The sequence below is a fragment of the Macrobrachium nipponense genome, chromosome 49 (genome assembly GCF_015104395.2).
Source record: "Macrobrachium nipponense isolate FS-2020 chromosome 49, ASM1510439v2, whole genome shotgun sequence".
Lineage (NCBI taxonomy): Eukaryota > Metazoa > Arthropoda > Malacostraca > Decapoda > Palaemonidae > Macrobrachium > Macrobrachium nipponense.
This window is the reverse complement of record NC_087224.1, coordinates 5863363-5888266: the sequence shown is the minus strand read 5'-3', so window position 1 is coordinate 5888266 and position 24904 is coordinate 5863363. Positions and strand designations below refer to the sequence as shown.

Sequence of the window (24904 nt, the reverse complement as noted above, 5' to 3'; positions counted from 1 at the left end):
GCCAGGTAATTGGCAATTATCCCAACACCTTCAGCAGTGCCAGTTCTCAATGCCAATTCTTAAGTTTTCATTTAATTTTACAGAAAAATAAGAAAAAAGAAGGTGAGTGAGTGAATGTTATTTCTTAATTTGATATTGTGTAGATAGGTAACCCATTATATTTACATATATCCGTTTAAAGAGAAATAAAGTCAAATAGTAATTCATTTCAAGTAATAAAACAAACCATTTCAAGTTTGAATAGTTTATTAGCCCACCTTGGTCATAATGGCTTTGACTCGTAAAGAGATTACTACAGTAGAAAATGGCACTTTGAAACACAGATAGGTCATGCTTAGTTGAAGGCCAGAGACACAATGAACACTTTCTAAGATGTTTACAAAACAGATTACTTGTATTGTCTGGAAGAGACACAAGAAAATGGTTTCCAAGCCACGTGAAAGGTTATTGCACATAGTTTTAATTATAAATTAATGTATAGCATAGAGGTTTCTAAGCTGTCTTTGGACTTGACTTAATGACAGTAGCTAGTGGGAAAATTTTTGTACGGTTTCTGAAAATTTAATTTCAAGTTCAGACAGACCATTGATCAGAATTGGCTACTTAAGGTAGCCAGTAAAAATGGTATAAATACAGTACATATATATAAATATATTTTAAGAAGATTCTGCATCTGAATGCATAGGGAGAATTAACAAACAATCTGTTAAGTAAACAAGTACAGTATTGGTATTCCTGATACTTTGGTGCCTCTAAAATGGCATCATCTGTGGAGCTTTTTATAAGTGAATTCAGATTTGAAGATATTAAATGGGACACACACACACTTAACACAGTACTGTACTTTCCATGGCCATATAATCTCCAAGTAGAATGAACAATATCTGCAATGAACACAGAGAATATGGTTTAAATATATTTTTTCTTGAACAGTGTCCCATTTTCTATCCACTGGCATAACATTTAGTTCACTGTAAAACCCGTGATCATCTACAATTATGTTTACAACATGTAATGCTTCATGTCATGCACAGAGGCATTCCACACACTGGCAGTTCATACCATCTGCATCTTGGCTTTAGACACCTATAAGTAAACGTGAGTTAAATAAGCCTAAAAACAATGAAAGATTATAAGGAAGTAAAGAACAAATGTGCTTCATTAAGATGATAAATTTCCAGCCGCTTAAAATTTCTTCGTACATTTGAGATACGAAATGTGTAGAACTTAAACTTTTCAGATATGCTTTTAAATATTCAAGTTTCTTGCGTACGGACTCAAGTGCCCTTATAAGTGTCTTTGAATTATGCACAATGACATTTCCATTAGAACACACCAGGATTCACAACATAGAAAGAACATGTACCAACAGCGTGTGCCTGTTGTTTATGTGAAAGAGTCGGCAGAAACCAATTACAGTATATGCTCCAGAATATATACAAAAAATGATAAATACTGTGATATATATATATATTTTAATTACAAATAAAGCTGGAATTTATGTGTTAAGAGAACCTTGATGGATTTCGTGATGGATAAAGGCATATACAACAGATTACTGTGATAATAGTAACTACAACCAGTCTTTAATTGAAGCCCGATGATTTATTTCCGACAAGTATGCCAAAGGGGTTTGGAACATTTATAAAAACAACCGAACTATACAGTAATTGCCAAAAATAATCACGCAACAGACACAACAGAGTCATGCATGCTGCACTTGGTGATTCTGTGAGTTTTCTTATGCTGTAAAATCCAGCATTACAAAAGCTTTGAGCTTGCACAGGTTACATGTCAATACATGAAGAAGGATTACATAATAATGACTAGGATAAATACAAATTAATAATCTCATTTTTACATGTGTCTTTGGACACATTTAGTACACTTGTGGGAATGAGAAAGGAATCAATTTAGATGTGCCTTCTCTTACACCTTGCAGTTGTACTATGCATGGCTCCTGTTATTCCAGAAATAAATAGAGTTGACAGCTTTTATTAGCATTTGTATACATATACCTAAGTGAATATTATTATTCTCAAGGTTTTTAGCTAGTGTAGAAGATATGCCTAATCACAGAAATGTAAATGTGTGGGTAGTACTGTTATCATTGTGAGTGTTTCTTTCTGCAAGATTATTCTTCCATCTACTGTGCATTCCAAAAAGTTGCTGTGAAGCCAAAAATATTGAGATTGAATTCTATAAAAATAGCAATTTAACTTTCCATACTTGTGCGTCAAGGTATTACAGTAAATGGAAAGAAAACTAATCCTAACATTTATTTCTTATTTTGCCTCTACACTGACAAGCCAACTAATGCATATTTCCTTAATGTATATGTTCATAAAAGTATATATTTTGGAAAAAAGATATTAGTCTTTCACTGTGGTACAGTACACAAGTTTGCTGATATTGATAAAAATCTTTATCTTAAACCATATCTTGAATGTGTAAGAGGTAATCTACTCTTTTGAATTAATACACAAATAGTTTGGCCCAATATTGTTTCCCAGTTATGACAATAACTAAAATGGAATTAGGCAACAGACAAGCACCTGTTGTAAGAAGTTAAAAAGAGGCTGGTGCTCATTTTGTTAAAAAGTAGTATGTAAGTGAATGAAAATCATATATAAACAAAATCACATTGTAGTAATCATATAACTATGCAAGCCCTCTCAACCTTGAGGCATAGATGTACATTGTATTCCCTTGTGGCATAATATCTTGAACGAGACACTTTATGTTTGGAACGTTGGCATGACTTCACTGAAGTAATCTTAGCCATGGAAGGAACTTCTGACACAAAAGACAGAAGATTTTGGGAAACAAATATTGATAGATTTAGGGTATACATAAATATATGACTGAAAGAAAAATCTCTTCATCTAGTATGTTTTGAGGTAAATTAAATGGTGAGAACATTAAAAATAAAATGATGTCTGTTTGTTTGCTTAAAAATACCAACGGCACAACTGTTCCATTACACATTTGTCTAAATTTTTAAATTATTATAAGATTTAAAAGGAAACCTTTAAAAGCACAAGTATCATTTTTTTTGTTAAAAACTGCTCGCTGTGCTTTCAATAAAACTTATCAGATTGAAATAATTCAGTCCCAAAGTCATTTCCGCAAACCTTGCTTTGGTTGCTCGGTTCACATAATTCAGGAACAGTTGGCATAAAAATTGAAAACAGATTTAGCAAATAAAAAAAATATCTAACAACATTGAGGTCTTTCGTGTTTGAGGCATAATCCGTTATTCATGGCTAAGATTCCCAGAGGCAAATTCATAAAACCTAAAACCTGCTTTCAAGACATTGTGCTTTAAGGCAGTATATATATAGTATATAGTATTAAAGAGACAGCTATATGGAAAAAATGCATACAGCTGTTTTATACACGAAAAAAAAAATGACAAAACACGTCAGTATTGAAATGAGAACCTATAGCCCACGAACTGTGGGTTACGGAAAATTGTACTGATCACTGACATGTCAATAGGAAATATAAGCAAAGATCCAGGTCTCTGCAAAGCACAAATATTTATTCTCACAAAAGGTGTAAAGATATTTATAAATTAACTTGACAACTATAAACAGAACTCATGACAGTGTACTATTTTTGAAAGAACACAAATAAATAAATAGTTGGAAATACCAAAAACACTGGTAAGTACAAATATAGTAATTTACAAATATAACAGTTACAAACTAAGACATTTTTGATAGCAAAGTATATTATCACATACAGCATTTTATATCACTGCGATGTGATACTGTATATGTAGTTTGCAAATACTCTTGATTACAATGAAATGTGTACACCTTGTCCTAACATAATTACATAAAGTCACTTTCCTCTCTACAATCTTGTGTGCGCACATACAAAATGGCAAGATCAGAATTAACCAGCTGTGTAAAACTTCACTACAATTAGGCTAAAAGGTATCAGTACTTTTTATTTAAGTTCTTAAAAGTTACTGATCATGTACAGTATGCCCATATATAAATGATATATATATATACTGTTAGTATATATATACACTTTTAGGTATTTTGTTTACTCATCTTTGTAAGGACAAGGTACAAACTTCCCCTGCAAAAAGTTCTTCTGTATTCATCTTCACTGCCATATAAGTAAAGTTCTGGCATGTAAAAGAACAGATATTGAAAGGTGAATTACAATGTCCACTTTATTTATTATTAGCTAGTAATGAAGAGCACTGCATTCTGTAGCAAAAATAAATTGTGGCTAATAATCTTTTTTTCCATTTAATATTGTCAACACATTTTCATGCACAAATACTGTGAACTTTTTATTTTCCTTTATGATAGTTTTTTATCCTTTTCAGGGGCCTTTGCACATACGTATACTATCTGTGTAATCTATATTTTCTTTTCTATATGGACTGCTGAAGCAGAAATTCACTCGCTGTTAATAAATACAGCTACGTATTATAATTTCTAAATTTTATTTTAATCTGCTTTTTCTCCATTTACAGAACCCCACGATGCCTTCCAATTCACTCGAGTCAGTTTGATTGGTATCCAGATGAACGCTGTTGCTTCTCCCATGAATTAGAAAGCAGTTAAGTGTTTATTCTCTGACTTTTAACTGACTACTTATCAGAACCAGCATCATTTGCACTTGAATCATTATTATTATTGTTGTTGTTGTTGTTATTTGCCGTCGCATTCTTGTTTATGGTCTCATCTACTACCAACGACTGCCAGTGACGACGGTTCTCTTCAACACCTTCTAACAGAGTTTTCAGCTCTGGGCTCAGTTTCGCAAAGGCCTGAAAATAAAGTAAGAAAAACATTTCAATTTAGCTACTTAAACTTAAGTATCTTAGGAAATTCAAGTAAAGTAAAACCCAAATATAAAAAGTATATACTACATATTCAGTTTAGAGGCAATTAAAGTAGCTATCAAAATGTTAAAATAATAATGCTGAATTGAATCTAATGCAGCATTACACTTTGGTATCCATATGTGTCACTTTGTCAGGCTGAACCCAGATGCAATTCCAGTTCATGAAGCTGGACTATGGCCACACATTCCATTTTTGACGGTACTATAACTAGTTTGCTCTTTGTTCTTTAAACAGTGTCTAGTCCCTTCATGTTCCAGTTTGTCCCCATTTACGCGAATTAAAAAAGTTTTATAAAGTGTCTATAACTTACTTCTGCTTTGGATTTCCAGGTAACTTAACACTGTGAAATCTTGGAGAGACCACATAATTGTCTGCTAAATCTGCATCCTTTCAATATTGCTCTTTATAACAGAAGGGAAAGTTGGAGAGAAAATTATATTTAGATTATGGAAGAGACAGAAGAGGGAAGAACAAGAATTCAAGGATGGATTATTTGGATAATATGATTATAGTTAACCAGGAATGGTTAGTAAATACACTGATTTTACTTGAGTAACTGATTGGATAACTCTTATATGAGAGTGACTGCAGACAACACAGCATTGATTTACCCATGTTTTAGATTACATAAACTGAAAACAAATGTAAACGACAAATGGCGAAGGCACGAAAGTTGCCACTCAAAAGATGTTCCTGTTTTGTTCTTTTCTTGTGACAGGCAAAACTTCAGCATCACTGACTGAACAATATACAGTGGTCCCCCCGTATTCGCGGGGGATGCGTACCAGACCCCCCCGTGAATAGTTAGAACCCGCGAATGTTTGGAACCCCTATGAAAATGCTAAAAACAGCCTATTTTGTTAGTTAAAACTCAAGAAAAACCCACTAAAAATTTTTTAATAGTTTTATCACAAAAAGTGCATTTTATGATGAAATTCATAAAAAAAACCAAGAATTAGTGGATATTTATCACAGAAAAATACCGCGAATGCGCGAATTTTCCGCGAATAATGCAGGAAAACGTTCCCCAGAGAAATCCGCGAATGTGTGAGTCCGCGAATCTGGAGAACGCGAATACGGGGGGTCCACTGTATTAGTCTTCAATGACAGGATTAAATCCATGATTTATTTCCTCTTGGCTAGCTGACCCAACTGCAAAAGTAACCAACCGCCCAGCTTCAAGGGTATTCCAAGGATAATACACAATAGTCCAGGAAGAATTCAGTCACTTGCTTATTCAACTGCACCACAACAGCCAAGTGCCAGCCATTGGCTAAATTTCTACAGTTTGATGAAGAATGAAGCCAACAGCCTTGGAATCCCTTAGTGATTGGTAACAAACGTTACCACATCAAATTACTAAAACCATTCTTCAACATGCTAAGATTCTTAGAGGGAGTGCCCCAGGTATGTTGAAAGCTGCAGCTGAAGCAAGTTTAACTGGTCCATACGAAACACCCATTTATGAAAAGGCAGGTTAGGTGGTTGGGAGGGGGTGAGCGGTCAAAGTGCACCCATGGCAAGTCATGTTTTTCTAGAGGATTACAGTATGCCTTTCTTTCCAGGTCCTCCCAGCTCTGTCTCGCCATCTCTAACAGCCTAGCTGATGTACAAGACCATTGGAAGATCATTACCTTAGGTGAAGAAGTAAACCCCTAGAGTAGAGAAGCCGCAAGAATGGAGCTGATGACTTACACGCTACCAAAAGACCACAAAGACGTCTAACAGTAACTCTAGGACTGTATCGACTTTAAAGGATGTGGACGAGATCATCTTGGACTTGAAGATGTCACAGCTCTTAAGAACCAGGCATTGGGTTGAGGATTATAAAGGGTGGCAGGTCGCTGGATGGGATGGTGCTGGCAGTGTCAGTCATTTTCAGGGTCACTAATGACAACTTAGTCCCTTCATACTGAAGTTGTAATGTTTGGCTGCTGGGCTACAACTTCCTAGGTACATGTGGTCATCTAATGCTTCACATTTTTTCTGTTGATGTTATGCAGATTAGATACATACTTTCAACTGATGATGACTGATGGTCTGTTTGAGTATCACCGAGTTCCAATATGTTGCTACAGCAAAACAAAGATTTATGATAATGCAGAATCGACTATTTAGAAAAGGCTGATAAAAGATCTGCTGGTATTTATGACATAGTTTCTAAGTATTGTTGCTAACACAAATTCTGCAATACTGGGTTAATGAAATGATGATGCTGCCAGTAACTAGCATTCTTCCTGTCCTTCAGCATGCCCTCAGGGCAAAGAAGTTCCTAGACAACATGGGGGGGCAGCAATAGGAGACCGGCAGCTGCCTCATATCTACTAGCAACTTTGGTGGCTAGGTACGATCCCCTCCACACATGGCTGCACAGAAACTGTGATGAACCTTGTGAGAGAGGTCCTACTCACAAAATTATCCTGCCAAACAGTCTCTGCCATTCCCAACACATCAACCATGGACTTCCACAAGTTCCTTTAGATCGTTGCTGTCCACCTGGACCACAAGTTGACTGAGCCTATGCAACCACCCATAGCAGAGCTTTTGATGGAAAAACAAACCCAAGTACAAGCCAAAACAGGGGAACGTCCTATGGGCTTTGGTTTTTACCACTGAAGATTCAGGAATGAAGCCTGAAAAGGACTGCTGCATGTCAAAAAACATGCAAAAGTTGACCCAACAAACTAAACTGCTTTCCGCTGGCTTTCTTTCAGGAACAGGCAAAAAGACTCGCTTTTTCATCACTAATGAAATATCAAATATGTATGGAGTTCTTGGTCGACACCAGTGCATGCAAATCATTCGTGCCAGCCAACCCACAACACTCTACAGGCGTCCAGTGAAGCACCGCTGAAAATATACAGGAAACTGACCATGAATCTGTCATTCGGTGGGAAGCAGGACAACTGGAAATTTATCACAACAGATGTAAAAATCACACTTTGCTCCAGAACAGACATCCAAACAATGGTACTCCTTCACCAAAAGTGGAGACAGGTGGTCAGCAAGACAGCAGCGTCACCTATTGTCAATAGCCGAACACTCCTGCACCCTCAGATACTTAAATGGGTCATCCAACAACTGTCCAGATTGGGATATTATATACTGAAATAGCCTCAGCTCAGAGGGATGACATGAACCTATAAGCAACTTCGCCCTTACATGGCGGAGAACTCCATAAGTTGTGAGACAAGTATGTGCTGGAAGCCCTCGCCCACACCTACCATTAGGGTCAAGAAAGAAAGCCTACTTGTTCCACCAAATGGGCAGATCAACCACCTGAACCCTGTCAGAGCAGTACAAAATGAAGGTCGACGTCAAAATGTTGGCGAAGAGAGTGCCTCCCACACCAAACATCAAAAGTAACGAGGCACACAGAAACAGGAATAACAGATTTCCAGACAACACAGTGACCACTGGCCGACATCCACATAGACATAATGGGACCCCCGGCCCCCTTCAAGGGTTACAGGTATCTGTTCATGATCATCTACCGGAATACCAGGTGGCCAGAAGCAATACCAGCAGGGCAGCAGAGACGTGTGAGAGCACTAATAGGCTGGATCAGCAGGCATGGAGTACTGCAATGCATAATGAGTGACAGAGGAGTCAACTTCACCTCCGCCTTATGGAGCTCCCTCATCGCCAGCCTCGGGACAAACTCATTCACGTAACAGCATACAGCATGGTGGACCGGCTGCCCTGCTCCCTCAAAACCACACTCACCGGTAGATATCAAGGACGGAGTTGGAGAAAGGAATTACTGTGGCCTTGCTGGGACTAAGAACAGCCCTGCATGCACCATTCGATCCATCACCAGCAGAGGCACTCTATGGACAAGCTTTGGCAATGCCAGTGGACATTTTTCAAAACCCAACAGAGCCCATCACACTTCCTCGCGTCCATAGAACATCGTGCCGGTGAAGACAACATACAATGTAGCAAACACCTCAAAAGAGGTGTTCTTAAGAATAGATGCATACAAGACCCCATCTCTCCAGCCTACTCTGTACCACACTGCACACACTGCAACGGAAATAGAAAATGTACCAGCTGGTATGAAGAGTAATATAATGTTTTTGAGAGAATCAAGTTCTCTCAAAAACATTATACTACCTCCCTCTTGAAGTAATATATTTACTAGTGTAAGGTTTTTGAGAGAACCAAGTTCTCTCAAAAAAATTAAAACCTACTACGTACCTCCCTCTTGAAATAATAAATTTACAACCAATATTATGATAAATTTGTTAATGCATGAAAGCGTTTGTCTTACCTCATACACAGGTAAACATATGGAATCTATGAAACCAACTTGCATCATTGGAAGTTTATCCTTCTTTTCTCTATTCATCATGTCCTGTAACAAAATCATTTTATTGTAATATTCAGTTTTTATAACATTTATATTTTATTGACTACTTATTGTGATATAATGTATAAGTGATTGAAAACATTTCAAACAAACTTCATGCTTTAAAACAAAATCTACTCACTATTGGAGTTATTTTTAATTCTTGCTTTTCTATATCACCCTGTTCAAAGAACTCTCCTGCTACAAGTTCCGCAACCTGCAAAATAAAGGAAATTATATTGGTAATAACAGAAAATAAAAAAAATCTCGTGTAAATAAATGACCGTGTATTGTATAAATACACCAAGCAATATAGAGCAGTACAGAAATGTACTATGGTTAAAGACAAGCAATAAAACCATGTTCGCTGCACATACCTGCTTTTGAATTGGCCACGGTTTTGTGATAGCAGCAACATCACATATAGTCATCATCATACCTCGTAACTGTTCTCTCTGCTCTTCCTTTCCAAAGTCATTTTGCTGTGAATTTATCAAATTGAAGAAGCTACCTCGCTTTCTGTGTGGGGGAAATGGAAAACTTTCATAGTACTGTAGTGTCAATCTGGTTTGTACGTGAATAAAGTAAGGTTATCGAGCATACTATTGTAACCAGTTTATGAAGTCCTATGATTATCAATTCCACAGGTAGAGAGCCCTGTATGTCTATCAGTCCATTCAATTATTATATACACAACTGCAGGTATAATTTCATCTACAAGCACACACTAGCCAAAATAAATTCATGTAGGAAATGATCATAAAAAAATATACATATTAGACAATGCTGACCTACAGTAGGTTGCATTATATATTACAATAATTACTGGCAATATAGCACTTCATGCTGTATATAAAATAACCAACATTACGGTGACTGCAGAGTAGAGAGCTCAAAGACTGATATACTGTAATAGGAGATGTAGTGGGGAGAGAAGAGAAATCAGCCAGCAGGAAGCAGACATGATGGTACAGTGTCAAGATGAAAGTATAGAAATGCAAAAAAAATCACGGCTAAAGAGTAAGAAGAATTGGACCAGGTCGGAATACAAACAAAAGTGCACAAGAGGGAAATGAGCATAAAAAACTTGTAGTAAACGTCTTTCAAATCTAAATGGAAACTCCTATAGTATAAGCATATTAATGAAGACAAAATAAATGACAATATCAAGAACACACCTACCTGAAATAAACAGCCAAATCAGTGGCCAAGATGGCATCTTCTAAAACATTTATAACTCTGGAATATTCGTCAGGAGTACAGTTACTTAGGATCTGATTACCCGCTGAATTGAGGATCATCACGCACTGATCAAAATGGTGGTGCTCCATGGTTGAGGTGGTGTATAGCTGGGCCAGGGGAGAAGACGCTCTGCAATTTTACAATGAAAGTCTTATTAAATTGAAAAAAACACTGTTAGTTTATATGTACAGTATGTACAGTAAACTCACACTGCCAAAACTGAATATGTACTACGGTACTTCAAAAACTAATAATGAACTTTGTAAAAATATGTACTTACAAGCTACAAACTCGGAAACCAACGAATCTTTAAAAGCTATGAAATGCATGCACTACACTGGGAAAAAATATTTTGTACTGTAATAATTAATAATAGGAATGTTAAATTACCCAACAAACTTTTTACTGTATGCTTACTTAATCTGGAAGGAATTATTTGTTCCTCGGTGGTCCAAATCATGACACAAACATGCCACTAATAGGGCTAAGCATTCCAGTTCTCCCAGAATTTTCCACCATTGTGTTGTCTGCAAGATAGGGAAGATGCTGTGTTACGAGAGGAGACTTCAGACATGTAAAACAACAAGTTTCCATACATTTAGCATCAACTTCCTCTGGCAACTGCAAACCTACTAGTCAACATGTTTTTATGTATGTTTTATGCATCTACCTACCTCTCACAGTCCTCTGGACTGAAAGCAAAACTAAAGGGAAATACAGAATACTGCTAAAGTAATCAGAAACCGAATATAAAACTCAAGTAATTCTCAATCATTTTCACATGATGTAAAAACTAAAAGTACTACATAGTATACTAGACTCTACTTACTGTGATTATGGCAAACATCATCTGGGCAACATTGAAAGCATGGCGCCAATTATGGTAGGTAACATTACGGTAATTTTTCTTAACGCTAAGTAGCCATCTACACAAAACTTCATACTCGATGTGGAACCTCCCAATGAGGTCCAAGTCTAAGAACATTCTCAAGCAAGCCTGGGAAAACAAACAATACTTGTTAAATCAACTGTGAGGAATTTTACTGAGCTAAAAGGTGATATGATTCTTTTATCAATGGTACAAATACTATACATACATGTTCAACATGTAAATTCTCATTTGTAACATTTCAAGTTTTAAAAATTAAGTTTGGTGTTAATCCAACTCCTACTCGGTCATAGGTCAAGCATAATTCACTGATCAGTTTCCAATAAGCCACACAAAAGCAATTTACCAATTAATTCACTCATAATCCTTATTCTCTCTCGTTTCATAACCCAAACCCATTATTATTTACAGGTAGTATTTAGTGAAAAACTTTTTCTAATAGTCTAAGAAGAATTACTCCCATTAACAGAAGACTGACAGTACAATAAACAAGGACTAAAATGATGCATCATCTTCTGGTATTCCAAATGACTACTGATCTCTAAAGAAACTTTGTAAAACTAAAAACTCTTCCATACCTTCAAACTTCCATCATCATCTAGACTAAAGTCATCAAATTTGAAGTCATACAATTTGAGCGCTTGCGCAGAAGGAACCTTCGCTTTCTGTGGGAGATAAAAAAAAGGAATTATTAGTATAGATATTGCCATCCAGGCCTCTAAGGAAAAGGATGCATACAAAATTTTTCAAAATTTCCTAAAATACGTACTTTGTAATTTATACAGCAATTCTCAAAGCACTGAATCTTGAATAAACTTCGAGAATTGGGTTCTCTTGATACATTTTCACTGAAGAAAATTTAAAATACACAACAAGCATTTTCATGTCAACAAATTGTATAATTACCTCCATGTATATTTGGAAATTAAGTCTTGCACATTTTTGTCATTTTCAAAAGGTGTATCACATTGTTGGAATATTGTGACTGGAAAATTTTCTGCTGTACTGTCACATTCATATGACAAAATGGTCTCAAGGAATAAAGACGGCTGCAGCCAAAATGTACCATTTCTATTTCCTATTATCTTGCTTTTACATCACTAACCTATTAGCATGAGAATGAATAAAAGGGAATAAACTTTTACGATGGGACGCAAATTTTCCAATTTCCCCTTATCATGTTTACACTTCAATGATGATAATGGAGTAAACAGGGATTAATTTGCACAAAAATGATATTGTTATGTTACAATAAAGTTTCATACATACTTACCTGGCAGATATATACATAGCTAAGACTCCGTCGTCCCCGACAGAAATTCAAATTTCGCGCCACTCGCTACAGGTAGGTCAGGTGATCTACCGGCCTGCCCTGGGTGGCAGGACTAGAACCATCCCCGTTTTCTATCATATTTTTCTCTCTTCCACCTGTCTCCTGCGGGGAGGCTGGGTGGGCCTTTAATTGTATATATCTGCCAGGTAAGTATGTATGAAACTTTATTGTAACATAACAATATCATTTTCATACAATCAACTTACCTGTCAGAATATATACATAGCTGATTGGCACCCTTCGGTGGAGGGTAAGAGACAGCTACTATATGGAATAGACAGGTAAACAACATATGTTGTAGGTATAAATAAAACCTTGGTTCCTACCTGATAGGTGGTAGACTTGGTGGGTGTTTGCCCAGTAGTCTGCATCACCTCAAGAAACTTTAGCGAGATATGTGATCTATGGCCAAGAGTTCTTGTGGGTCTGCCGATGGGGTCTTACCCACTTACTCAGCAGAGCCTAAAAGGACTTTGTCAATGGGTGCTGATCCACTTATATGACAATACACCTTATGAAGGAGAACACAACCAATCCCGACCACCTGATCCTAACCATGTGTTAGAACTAAGGATTGTTACGAGTTATCCCCGAACTCGTCACAACAACCGTAACTCAAAAACCACTACGCACACATACATAATTTTTCAAAAAAAATTATACTCAACTAATTGGATATGACGAGAATTAACTCTTATGAACAACTAGACGGCCGCCCGTGCGAGCCTGAATCCTCCATTGTTCGAAGAGATTCTCGACCATATCCAAACAGAAGAACAGTATATACATTTAAGGATTGGTGTCGGCTCCCGTACCCAGAATCGTATCTGCCGATACGATAGGACCTAGAGAAAAGCACTTCTCATACGTCACACGCACGTCTTTCAAGTAATGAGATGCAAATACTGAGTTGCATCTCCAATATGTCGTATCTATAATGTTTTTAAGCGACATATTCTTATAAAACGAGAGAGACGTCGCAAACCGCTCTTACTTCATGAGCTTTTACCCTCAGTAGTTGTAATTGTTCGTCAGGACAGACCTTATGAGCGTCCGTAATGACGTTTCTTACAAAGAACGCTAGAGCATTCTTGGACATCAGTCTTTTGTGGGGTCTTTTACCGCGCACCAAAGACCTTGTCTAGAGCCTCCCAACTGACGCTTCCTCTGAAGATAGAACTTCAGAGCTCTAACAGGGCATAGAGACCTCTCTGCTTCTCTGCCTACGAGACTCGACATTCCTTTGACTTCGAATGACCTAGGCCAGGGATTCGTGGGATTCTCGTTTTCGCTAAAAAACAGGGTCTTAAACGAGCAATAGCGAGTCTCCCTTGAATCCTACTTTATCCTGCAGAGCTTGTAACTCACTAATTCTTTTTGCCGTCGCTAACGATAAAAGAAATAGGCATTTTCTAGTTATGTCTCTAAATGATGCCAGATGCGGAGGCTCGAATCTATCCGAAGACAGATATTTGAGGACTACGTCCAAGTTCCAGTTCGGAGGTACTGGTTCCTTAGACTTTGAAGTCTCAAAAGATCTTATGAGATCGTGGAGATCTTTGTTATTTGCCAGATCTAAACCTCTGTTCCTGAATACAGCCGAGAGCATACTTCTGTATCCCTTTATTGTGGATACTTAAACGGTAGATACGGCTAGATTTTAGATACTCTCAGGAATAGCAAGAAATCAGCAATTTCCGCTATAGAGGTAGAGGAGGAGGACAACTTCTTGGCTCTACACCACCTTCTAAAGACCTCCCACTTCGACTGGTATACTTTCGTAGTGGAGGTTCTGCGAGCTCTCGCGATCGCGCTTGCCACTTCGCGAGAAAAGCCTCTCGCTCTGACAAGTCTTTCGATAGTCGAAAGGCAGTCAGAGCGAGAGCGGGGAGGTTTTGGAGATGGTACCTCTTGAAGTGTGGTTGTTTGAGAAGATCCGTCCTTCCTGGTAGGGATCTTGGAAAGTCTACGATCCACTCTACCACCTCCGTGAACCATTCCTGGGCCGGCCAAAAGGGGGCTATTAAAGTCATCCTCGTCTCTTTTGACGCCACAAACTTTTTCATTACTAACCCCAGGATTTGAATGGGGAAAAGCGTAAACGTCCACTCGAGACCAGTTTAGCAGGAAGGCGTCTACCATAATCGCTCTTGGGTCTTCCACGACCGAGCAAAACACTGGGAGCCTTTTTGAAATGTATGTTGCGAAGAGATCCACATGAGGAGTTCCCCACAGAGACCAGAGATCGAGACACACTTCCTCGTGCAGAGTCCATTCTGTATGAAGGACCTGGTTCCTCCTGCTGAGCCTGTCCGCCCTCACATTCCTTACTCCCTGTACGAACCTTGTCAGCAGGGAGATGTTCCTGTGAGACGTCCAAAGTAATAGATCTCTCGTGAGTTCGTAAAGGAACGAGGAGTGTGTCCCTCCCTGTTTCCGAATGTAGGCAAGTGCGGTGGTGTTGTCCACGTTTACTTGCACTACCTTGTCTCTCACCCGAGGTTCTAGGCTCTTCAAGGCCAGGTGTACGGCGAAGAGCTCTTTGCAGTTTATGTGCCAGGACACCTGTGCTGGTTCCCAGGTGCCTGACACTTCCTCTGAGCCTAATGTCGCTCCCCAACCCGTCTCCGACGCGTCGGAGAACAACACGAGGTCTGGGTTCTGTGTTCTTAGAGAGATCCCTTTGTTCTCTTCCAGAGGTAGCAACCACCACTGTAGGTGTGCCTTTATCGCCACTGAATGGGAAAAACGTCCGACAGTTGTCCGGTTTTCCAGCTCCAAGACTTCTTGAGGAAGAATTGAAGTGGACGGATATGAAGTCTCCCTAGAGGGAAGAATTGTTCCAGCGAGGAAAGCGTCCCCAGAAGGCTCAACCATTCCCTCGCTGACGTTTGTTGCTTCTCTAAGAAGAGAGAGATTATCCTCAAACCTTTTGCGGTTTCTCTCTTGCGAAGGAAAAACTCGAAAACCCCGAGAATCCATCCGAATCCCCAGATAGACTAGGTCTTGTCTGGGGGTCAGCTGAGACTTCTCGAGGTTCACAAGCAATCCCAACGCCTTGGTCAAATCCAGAGTTAACTTTAGGTCCTCCAAGCACTGTCTCTCCGATCTGGCCCTGATGAGCCAGTCGTCTAGATACATAGAGACATTCACTCCTTTGAGATGAAGAAATCTCGCCACATTCCTCATCAGGCTGTGAAGACCTGAGGAGCTGTGGACAGGCCGAAACACAAGGCTCTGAACTGAAAGATCCTTTCCCCCCGTCATGAAACGGAGGTACTTCTTCGACGAAGGGTGGATCGGGACGTGAAAGTAGGCGTCCTGGAGATCTAGAGACACCATCCAATCTCCTTGTCGTAATGACGCTAGGACTGAAGCAGAAGTCTCCATGGAGAACTTCTCCTTCTGAACAAATTTGTTCAGAGAGCTGACGTCTAGTACTGGTCTCCAGCCTCCCGAGGCTTTCGCTACTAGAAAAAGGCGATTGTAAAACCCCGGGGAGTTTTGATCCAGTACTAGTTCTATTGCACTCTTGTCCCACATTTGTTCCACCATCGATCGAAGAGTATCCCTCAGCACAGGGTCCTTGTACTTGGCTGATAGTTCCCTTGGTATTGACGTTAGGGGCGGAGTATTCAGGAAAGGGATACGATATCCCTTCCTTATGATATCAGTGAAGACTCGTCTGCGTCTATCAGTGTCCAGGCCTCCACGAATCCCAGGAGCCTGGCACCTACTGGTGCTTGGAGGAGAAATGTTTCATTTTCCCTTTTTAAAGGGACGAAAGGCGGACCTACCTCTCTTCTCTGGAGCCTTCCTTCTTGCGGGAGGTCTGGAGATCGGACCACCTCGAAAGGGCTGCATAGAAATGCTAGGTTCTTTCTTGTCAGAAACTAAAGCAGGTTTCTTCTTCCTAGCTGACTGCGTCAGAAGATCCTGCGTCGCCTTCCTCAGTTAAAGAGTGAGCCACGTCCTTCACTAACTGAGAAGGGAACAAATAGTCGACGAGAGGTGCATACAGTAGAGCTGCCCTCTGAGCATGCGAGACTGCCTTTGTTAAGAAGGCGCCATACACCGTCCTTTTCTTCAAAAGACCTGCTCCAAATAATGAAGAGACTTCAAAAGATCCATCCTGTACTGCTTTGTCGATGCAAGACAAAATGCATAACAGGGCTTCAGGTTCGATTCCCTGTGAATCGTGAGCTTTCTTGGACATCACCCCAAGGGACCAATCTAAGAAGTTGAAAAACTTCCAATACATGAAAAGTCCCTTGAGGAGATGATCCAGTTCTGAAATACTCCATGTAATACGAGCAGAATTAAGACTTGGACGCCTTGAAGCGTCAACTAACGTCGAAAAGTCTGCCTCTGTAGTAGAAGGGAGAGCGATACCCATATCCTCCCCCGTCTTGTACCATGCCTCTTTTCCCAGCTAACCTTGCTGGAGGCATGCAAAATACTGTCCTGACTAAGTCTTTCTTCGACTTCATCCAGGAGTCTAAGGCGTGTAAAGCCCGTTTCATCGAGATGGTGGGCTTCATCTTCAGAAAAGACGAAGGCTTCTTCGCCTTCGCACTCGAAAAGAGCGAGCGCGGAGAAGGAGGAGCAGCCGGAGTCAACTCGTCTCCGTATTCCTCCAGAAGCAGGGTAGTCAACACCTTATAGTTGGACAAGCCCTCTCTTCCATGATCCTCATCATCCGAGTTTTGCTCCAACTCGTGATAATTCTGAGTTTCCGTTCTCCTTTCAGAACTTTCCTCTTCTGGAGGAGACAAACTCCTGATAGGAGAGGGGCTAAGGGAATGAAAGTCTTTCCTTTTTCCCGTTTGAACGACTTTTGGAAGGGCGTCACAACCTGCGGCTTCTCTTGCGCTTTAGAAGACGTCTTGTATGACGCTTCCCGCTCTCCGAGCGTCATGTATGACGTCTCTTGTTGACGTCTTGATGACGCTTCGCGTCTGGAAGACGCTTCGCTCTCTAAGGGCTTCCTACTCGGCGTCACAATCTTGGACGGAGCGTCACGTCTAAGATCCGCTTGAAAGACGCTTCACTTCTAAAAGACGTCTTTCGATTCTCTTGTCTTACAACACTCTCGTCAGCCCCAGTTCTTCGAGCAGGTGCGAGAGGACGAGACTTCTTAATTGGAAGCGTCACGTCCTTCCGACGGGGCGCTAAAACTCCCACAAGAGATGACAGTTGTTTCCTGAACCGCCATTATTATCTTTCTTGACGCTTCTCCTACGTCTAGTGCATGACGCCTCTCGTCATCACTCGGGGAAGAAGCATGATGGGGTACTTCCTCATAAGCGTCAGGTGACGCTGACGCCACCTTCGCCTTCTTAATAGCAGACGGGGCGTCATCCGAGAAGCGCTCTGGGCTCGAATCAATGTCTTGCTTCATATGACGCTTCAGCGGTCTCGATAAGTTCGACTCCTTCCACCCTCGTTTAGGTGAGGGAGAGGGAGAGGACGAGGCCGAGAAAACACTCGCGAAGGACGCTTTTCCTATAGCGCCCTTGAGCTGGCTGCCATGAAGCAGAGCTAGCTGAAGGGACGTCTGACGTTTGGGGATTCCCCACGACCTCCTTAAGGCTTTCGACTGTTTCCTTCTCCTACTGGGCATGGGAGCTTGGAAGAGGTCTAGGCCTGGGAGCGCCGCAGGGACGATCAAACGCCCCCTCCACCACACTGATAGGACTCACTTCACTAAAATGTTCACTATCACTAGCCTTACCTTTCGAGTCCGCCATCTTGGACTTCATGTCTCTAATAGTCGCTTTCAGATTGGCGATTTCCGATGCCGAATCCGAAAAGACACTCTGAGAATGAGATCTATAGGGAGAATCTACACGTAGTAGGGTTAGAATTATCCGTGAAAGGCTCAATAGCCTTGAACTCACACCTTTCAGTCGTCTAACTCTATCCCTCTCTAACTTCTTCAAATAAGAAGTCAAAGTCTTCCACTCTTCTGCATTCAAACCCTCGCATTCCTTACAAGTGTTAATAGCAGAACACTGAACCCCCCTACATTTACGGCATACAGTGTGAGGATCAACCGAAGCTTTCGGTATCCTCACCCTGCAGCCTACATTCACACATTCTCACACTACATTAGAATCAGACATACGAGAAAAAATCAAAAGAGTTATTCCAAAAACAGTCCACAGTAGCGAATGCCAAAACACGATCCAAATACGTCACCAAAAAGCCGAAAAACGTTGATCAAATGTTGAAAAAAAGAATCTAAGTCAGGAGGTAATAACAACAATGTTGATACCACCGGCGACAGAGAAAATATGATAGAAAACGGGGATGGTTCCTAGTCCTGCCACCCAGGGCAGGCCGTAGATCACCTGACCATACCTGTAGGCGAGTGGCGCGAAATTTGAATTTCTGTCGGGGACGACGGAGTCTTAGCTATGTATATATCTGACAGGTAAGTTGATTGTATGAAAACTGCATATTCAGTATAAATCAGAATATATATAATGCAAACAATAACTACATGCAACAGTGTCAGATTCAGTATAGTACTTCTAATTTACCAAAGTGAATTCTACCTGGAAAAAATGTGAATACCTAGGTAGGTGGATATTTTTTTTCCTTTTGGACCAGTCCGATAACATAACAAAAATGCAATGCAATATATAAACTGTCAACACAAATACACTCACCATGAGTCTAAATGCATCTTCTCTAGGTGCAGTGGCATGATAACTCAACACTTCGAGAGTCACTTTTTGTTTTGCCATCGCAATCACAGCCTTTTCATACCTGTGAAGATTGAGATGATAAGATTTCATCGCCACTATAGCTATTAAGAATATATGTACTGGATGAGAAAAGCTGTCAAAATGTGTTTCACTCAAAGACCAACACATATTCACTGATACAGTATATTCGATTTAGTACATATAAGCAGGTTGGGCTGGGCTCTGACACCTGCAACAAACACTTACATGTGTGTATTGTGGATGCCCATGCCACAGAAGATTGCAAACGCCTCCAAGAAGTTTTCGTCATTTTTAGTGAAGGGTAGGTTATCAAATTTATTGATGAGTAGCACAACACCAACTATTTTCCCTGCTGTGTTCTTGATAGGCATACACAAAATCGATTTGTGTCGGAAATTTGTGAATTCATCCACCGACGCATCAAACTTGGAATCTTCGTAGGCATCGATGATGCAAACAGTCTGGAATTGTGCAGACATATTAATGCCTATAAATACTTTACAAGACTCCTATGATAATAAAATTTATTCGACAATGACCTTGACAGTAATTAGAGTAATAAATGTAAAATTATATACTGATCTGAATTCCCTTACACCAAACAAAAATAAAAAATTTTCTCATACCAAACTCAATGTTGAGAAATCTCAGGCTCTAGATGGTCACTGAATGAAAATGTTGTAAAGTATCAGAACAATTTGGTATCTTGATGGGATATCTGGAATTAATTGCCACAAGGTTGACAATATTTTAATGGTGCTTGGTACCACCAATTCTTGTATTCAGAGGGCATCTCTGGATCCTAATTTTTATCCAGACAGTTCCAAATAACTTTGTGCTTTTACATACTAATGCAGTTGCAACAGCTTACCTCTCCAGTCATAGCTACATGCCCAGTGATCCCAATGTTGATGGGGAAGCGTGACTCAAAGGGACTAGTGCGACTCTCTGCATCTTCTCCTTCCAGGTCCTTCACCTCCAGGTCAAATACACGTGAAAATGTTCCCTGAGATGCCTCGTGTACGAGGAGGATCTGTAAGAAAAGATTTATGCATTCAATGAAAAGTCCAGTGATTCTTATGTGTAAACAATCAAACCTATAAGCTTCAGAACAATGTAAAGGAGTTGAAAGTATATAGCAATGAGGCATATAATGAACTTTAATTTGCATTTGAAACTGCTTAATACACTGCTGGAATTGGAATACTATGAGATTTAGGCCTGATGCCAAGCACTGGGACCTATGAGGCCATTCAGCGCTGACAGAAAAATTGAGAGTAAAGGGGGTTATGAAAGGTGTAACAGGAGGAAAACCTCACAGTTGTACTATGAAACAATTGTCAGGAGAGGGTGGAAAGTTAGGTGGAAGAAAGAGGATGTGAAGATGTGAACACAAGTAGAGTTTAAGAAAAGAAAGGGGTTGCAGCTGAGGGCCGAAGGGACACTAAAGAACCTTTAGTAATGCCTATAGTGCACCACATGAGGTGCACTGATAGCACTAACCCCCACAGGGAAATAATACACAGGTGATCTAACATCCGCAAGCCTCTATCTCTCATGACTTACTTGGACTCTTTCACATTGGAGAAGTGACTGCGTATGGGTCATGATACGGTACACCATTTGTTCGATGGTACTCTGTTCTTCAAAGATGATCCGAGCAAGATCAAGTAGCACCTGCAGGAAAAAGTAAACATTAAACCAGGACAATTTTCAATAGGCAAAAACAGCACATATTTTAGTGAGAACATGAAACATGCTAATTGGGAGAATAAGGAAAATTTATATTCGAAGAATAAGAGACATTTCAAATAGAAAAATGGGAAATATATTAGACAAGAGGAGAAAAAGAGAGCATTAATGGGGAAAATATGAAACTTTTCATTTAGAACAGCAAATATTACAATATAGTAAGAGGGAAAATTCTAATGAAGCCAAGGGTTCTTAATTTGAAGTATTTCCTGACTGTTCTCTTTATGACAATAGCCTATCTATGTTCATGACTTGAGTTCCTATACATATAACTTATCAGTTCAAGGTGTCATACAATGTTGGTGAAGGAAGTCGTTTATAAACCTACATTGAAATAACACTTTGAGCGATGAAATGTGATGTATACCTGACTGAGAAAAATCTAACTGAACAGTGCTTATGTATTCTTATATGGAAATATCCAAAGCACAAATAAATTTACTGCATTCTTGACTGACAGCAACATCCCATATGCATATCTTGAATGTATCCTTAAGTGAATTGAGTTTCTTAAACTTCCAATAAACACCAATTCCAAAAATGCTAATGCAACCTGCATGGCAAAATCCAATAAAGTTACCTTAAAAACATTCATATCTAAATGCAATGTCTATGTACCTGGGAAAGTTAAAGCTGAATATGATGTAACCAGTAAATAAGTCGCAATACAGCACAAATGTATCTCAAGAAACCACTCAATTCCATAGTATTTATCACATTATGACCTTATGACTTATCTTAGTAATCTTATTAACAAAAGTGTCTTGTTTCTTTCTAGTTGGGTTGGTCTAGATTAAACTGGCCTGAAGATAACATGGGCCCATCATAGGGCAAGTGGTAATATATAAAAGGGAGGAGGGGGCTTGGTATGAACCTCTGGACTCTAACTAAACAAGATGGGTCTATAAAAATGAAAGTTTCTTCATCATGAAGAGTTAAGTAATGCAGGGAATGATTTTATACACTAATACAGTGAACAAAAAACTGGGTGTGTATTTATAGGTACATGGAGAAAAACAAGACCACTTCCATGGGTCACATACAGAAAAGACAATCAAGCTTTGAACATTACGATGACTGCAATAATAATAAATATTAAAAAAGTCTGTTATACTTAATAGTCAAGATTGCAAATACACAGTTCTATTTGAAGATTAATCCTCCAACAATCAAACCTATACTCTTGAAATGGACAGCCAAACCTTACCTGATTTCTCTTGACTTCCAGTTGGGATCTTTCATAAAGTTGTGCGTTTCTCAAGCCGATGCCACAGAACTGGAGATAGGATTCGAACACCTTCTCATCGTTGACTGTGAAGGCTTGGCCCTGCTGTTTATTGATCACCTGAAAAAAGTATTTCAAATTTAATTTTTTTGGTAACTTGATTGGAAATACGTTTCTTGACACCTCAAGCAAATAATACAATAATAAGACATTGCGACGCCAGATAGGACGAGCAGGACCTTGACCCCCGTCACTCACCTGAGCAACTCCAATGACTTCACCTGCCGTGTCCTTAATTGGCATACAAAGCATGGAGCGCGTCTTATAACCCGTCTTGCCGTCTATGTTGGGGTTGAACCGATGGTCCTGAGGGAGAGCAGAAAATCGTGAATTACAATGAATTAGTTATACTGAAAGTGACAATAAATGTTTCTGTACAATTAAAGCATTTAGTGAAATACAAATTTTTTTTATTGAAAGTGGCAATAAATGTTATTGCAAAGTTGAGGCATTTTGTGGAATAAACATAAAAAAAGTGATAAATGCTTCTGTAAAAGTGAAGCATTTAGTGAAATAAATATTTAATGAGTGACAAATGCTTTTGTAAAAGTGAAGCATTTTGTGAAACAATTATTTATTGAAGGTGATGAACGTTTTAAGCATTTAATGAAATACATAATAATTATTTAATGAAATTGATAAGTACTTTTGTAAAATTAAAATACTGGCCCTGCCAGATTATTAAATTTGTGAAATAATCATTAACTACTGATATAAATATAAACTATTTGATGAGAGTAATAGGGGCTTTTGTAAAATTGAAGTGGTGGTCCTGAGAGATTAGTGAAATAAATACCAATGATTTATTGAAAGTGATAAGTGCTTTTGCAAACTAAAGACTATACTATATGTCTCAACTTTTCGACACTGATGTGATAAAAATCTAAGAGAGAATAAGTTCTGAAAGAACATGTGCATGAAATATCATAATAAGCTTAAAAATATAATCGACAAAAACTGTTTTAAGCAAGTTAAATTTTCAAAATAAAAGAAAAAATTTAACGAATTAAGGAAAAAAATAAAAAACAAGTGGAAGGAGTGACATAAGTTGTAAAAGGTAATAGTAAGACTTAGTCCCTATTAGTGAAAACAAAATATAAAATCTATTTCGATGCTGGAAATAAAACAATTTTATTCTATTCAGCCATTGAACCTATATAAATGTGGCTTTGATAACTATTTCCAGCCACCACCTGTCTAAGGGGAAACAGCTCCCCGCCCAGACGATTTTAAACCGGCATCGAATATCCTTCGAGATCCTATATAGGACCTTTCGTAACATTACCGGGATCATTCTAAGGACGTCGTGACGTCATCGACCACTGACATCATCGGAATCTGAGGTCACCGGACAAACTGCGTCATATACCGCTGGAGAGGAATGCAAAATGAATGGAAGTCTGGTCCCTGACGAGGCGGGGGGGGGGGGGGGGCGGGGGGGGGGGGGGGGATTGCTCTAGGAGGGAAGGGGGGGGGGGTAGCTATAGGGAAGGGGAGGGTGTGCGGGTTTACAGTAGGGGGAGGGGTATGAGCTGAGAGAGAAATTTCAGAAGAGAAATACTGTTATCTACATAGTTTTGCAATAAATTCCTCTGAACAACACACACACAGAGAGAGAGAGAGAGAGAGAGAGAGAGAGAGAGAGAGAGAGAGAGAGAGAGAGCAAACGCTGTCTATATTGCCTCACCTCTGAAGAGCCGAGACGAGCCATGAAACCAAATGCAATAACGTAGAGAAAATGGCACAAATAAATTTGATAAGAGAGATTACAGTCATTCGCAAGACGTTCTTCTCAGTTAGGGGCTTTGTAACTTTAAAAAGGTGAAATCTCTCTAGAAGGAGACGTGACAGACAAGGTTGCAATTTGGAAGAATGTTTTTTCTTTCAATTTATTTAATTCATCCGTTTTTCTCATCAAGTTATGCAAGAGGAAAAAAAAACTATACTTTTCTCGCCCTTAAAATCAGGATTTATACGAAACTGTGGTAGTGTCCAGTGATATAAATCTAATAATAAGGAATTCATAGATAATGTCAGATGATATTCCAATGGCTGACCGTGTGTTGGGCTGGAAAAAGGTAAAAAAAAAAAAAAAATGGATTTTGAGTATCTATTAAAAATTACTGGTACAGCGAGGAACACAATTCCTCTTCCTCACGTCACATTTGAAAGTACTAGGAATATAACTTCTCTACCGGTTTAGGTGGGAAACGTTTTGGATTGAATGTCTCTCAGGAAATAGGAAAAATCAATCTCGACTTCGCAGGGAGTTCGCGACAGGACACTAAAAGTAGGCAGTTTATTTACTTTCAGAATTTTCACAGGAAATATCTAAGAGCTACTTCCCTAAAACCAAAGAGCTTACAGGTCACAATGACATAAATGATATAGTACACAGTACTGCTTACTAGAGACAATATATTATAACCACAGGACCTTTCG

General features: G+C 39.3%; 1 protein-coding gene across 8 annotated transcripts in view; it reads right to left on the bottom strand.

Annotated features, from left to right (window-relative positions):
• Positions 1-228: 228 nt before the first annotated feature.
• The window catches only part of LOC135205288 (dual 3',5'-cyclic-AMP and -GMP phosphodiesterase 11-like), a 348600-nt gene continuing 323924 nt past the window's right edge, over positions 229-24904 (bottom strand). For all 8 annotated transcript variants that reach the window (XM_064235680.1, XM_064235681.1, XM_064235675.1 and 5 more), the window contains 14 exons: positions 22661-22768; positions 22385-22522; positions 20992-21102; positions 20297-20458; positions 19651-19886; positions 19366-19465; positions 11937-12023; positions 11299-11466; positions 10887-10996; positions 10410-10598; positions 9605-9746; positions 9370-9444; positions 9150-9233; positions 229-4798 (listed from right to left, as the gene is read on the bottom strand). In XM_064235680.1, coding sequence (XP_064091750.1) covers positions 4619-4798; positions 9150-9233; positions 9370-9444; positions 9605-9746; positions 10410-10598; positions 10887-10996; positions 11299-11466; positions 11937-12023; positions 19366-19465; positions 19651-19886; positions 20297-20458; positions 20992-21102; positions 22385-22522; positions 22661-22768 — 1890 coding nt within the window. In that variant the 3' untranslated portion in view covers positions 229-4618. The remainder of the gene's footprint in view (positions 4799-9149; positions 9234-9369; positions 9445-9604; positions 9747-10409; positions 10599-10886; positions 10997-11298; positions 11467-11936; positions 12024-19365; positions 19466-19650; positions 19887-20296; positions 20459-20991; positions 21103-22384; positions 22523-22660; positions 22769-24904) is intronic.